This window comes from Micropterus dolomieu, linkage group LG12 (assembly GCF_021292245.1).
Source record: "Micropterus dolomieu isolate WLL.071019.BEF.003 ecotype Adirondacks linkage group LG12, ASM2129224v1, whole genome shotgun sequence".
NCBI lineage: Eukaryota > Metazoa > Chordata > Actinopteri > Centrarchiformes > Centrarchidae > Micropterus > Micropterus dolomieu.
In genome coordinates this window covers 27,109,311-27,111,001 of record NC_060161.1, presented here as the reverse complement: position 1 = coordinate 27,111,001, position 1,691 = coordinate 27,109,311, and the positions used below count along the sequence as shown (strand labels likewise).

Genomic DNA, 1,691 nt, shown 5'->3' with positions numbered 1-1,691 from the left:
ACCCCTCTTACAAGCTTTCCCCCCCCCCCCCCCCCGACTTCTTTCCATCTCTTGCTTCACTCTGTTGGAATGCAGACGTCGAGGTCAAGATCAAGGCCACGGCTGGTCGCTGAGACTGCGCGCGCTCACATAAGCACACACACACACTTCTGCCTTCTGCTCACAAACACAATCAATCCCACACAAACACATGTTTGCTTTCTGTATTAATGCGTTGTCATGTACTTCCTCATCCGCTGCTTTTAGTCTTATTGTGCTACTTCATCATTCTGGCTGCACCTGAACGCAGCAGACTTTATTAATGTTCCTTCTGTGTGTGTGTGTGTGTGTGGGTGAGAGTACACAAAAAAACTGATTACCACTGTGTGCGTGCATCTATGAACGTTCATTTTGGTGTCTGTGTTGTAGCTCTGTGTTGCGGTGCTCTGTTGTAACAGCATTTATTCAGCGTTTTTGCGGTCCATGAGAGGTTTTGCTGTTTAGTAGGTCATTGCTTTGAAAACATTACTCAGGTGCACAAGACATTTTGCACTTCACATTTCTGGTAGAAGAAGAAACCAGGAAGTTGGCATGAACAAGATATCACGTAAAGAACCTCTTGTCTCCCAGGAAGAATAGAAAAATATGTAGACCTCACCCCTCTCTCTTTCTTTTCTTCTTCTATGTCTCCCTCTCTCTTAGGGTAAAGTGGCCCAGACAGCCTGCATGTCAGCCTGTAAACACATCTCCACCTCCCTGATGCAGCTCCTGCTTGACCCGGAGGTGAGACAGATCTCAATAGGAGCTCTGCACCAGATCTACACCGACGTCAAGGAGTGCGAGAGTGAGTGTGTAGACATGTAGTTTTCAAATTTGTGTAATTTTCTTAAATATTGTTAGCCTTTTCCATTCCTTCCCTCCCATCACTCCCTTTGTCCTTCTTGTCAGTCCCATTGGTGTTTAATTTACAGTACCTTTACCAATTTTCTTCATTCTGGTCCTCTTTCACTCCCTCTTTTTGTCCCTATTATATTTACTGTCTGTTTCTTTTTATTTCCCTATCTCCTTCCTAGCTTGCATCCTCCTCTCTTTCTTTCCTCACAAAGTTTGAGCTGTCCTAATCTCCCTTCATCATCCTAGCCTTTCCGCCACGCACGCACGCACGCACGCACGCACGCACGCACGCACGCACGCACACACACACCAAAAAAACATAGATGGAAGGAAAAGATGCCTGAATCATCTCCCCAACTATGAACTTCTTATTTGTATGCATGTTTTATCAGCTATACATGGATCCATCATGAAAAATTTATAAAATATCTCTTTGTTTGATGTGTTGGAATAACACATGGTGCTACTTTTAAAATCAACTAGAAAAGTGTAGTGCAGTTTGCTTTTAGACAGACAGGAGGCGCTATAGATCAACCACTTACAAAGTTGAGGGAGAGCATCTTTGATACCTTCTGTTCTCTGAAAATCTTGTCACTTTATCCAAATTTTTTCCTTTTTCTGCTGTCTTCCCCCACTCCTTTGTCCTTGCTCTTTGCTTCTTTCCTCACATCTTCTTCTCTTTTCTTTCTTCTGTCCTTTATCTCTTCTCCCACCCTTTGCCCACTCTTGCCTCTGTCTTTTACCCTCGCTTCTGCTCTCCATCATTTCATCCACCTCTCCGCTTCCCACCCTGTACCCTCGCAGCCCTTTACTCCCCC

General features: G+C 44.5%; 1 protein-coding gene across 2 annotated transcripts in view; it reads left to right on the top strand.

The window, feature by feature from the left end:
• Positions 1 to 1,691, top strand: part of exoc6b (exocyst complex component 6B) — a 136,469-nt gene that overhangs the window by 99,912 nt on the left and 34,866 nt on the right. For both annotated transcript variants that reach the window (XR_006827552.1, XM_046065312.1), the window contains exon 19: positions 682 to 823. Coding sequence is in view for 1 of the 2 variants with exons in the window: in XM_046065312.1 (XP_045921268.1) it covers positions 682 to 823 (142 nt within the window). In the remaining variant the exon portion in view is untranslated. The remainder of the gene's footprint in view (positions 1 to 681; positions 824 to 1,691) is intronic.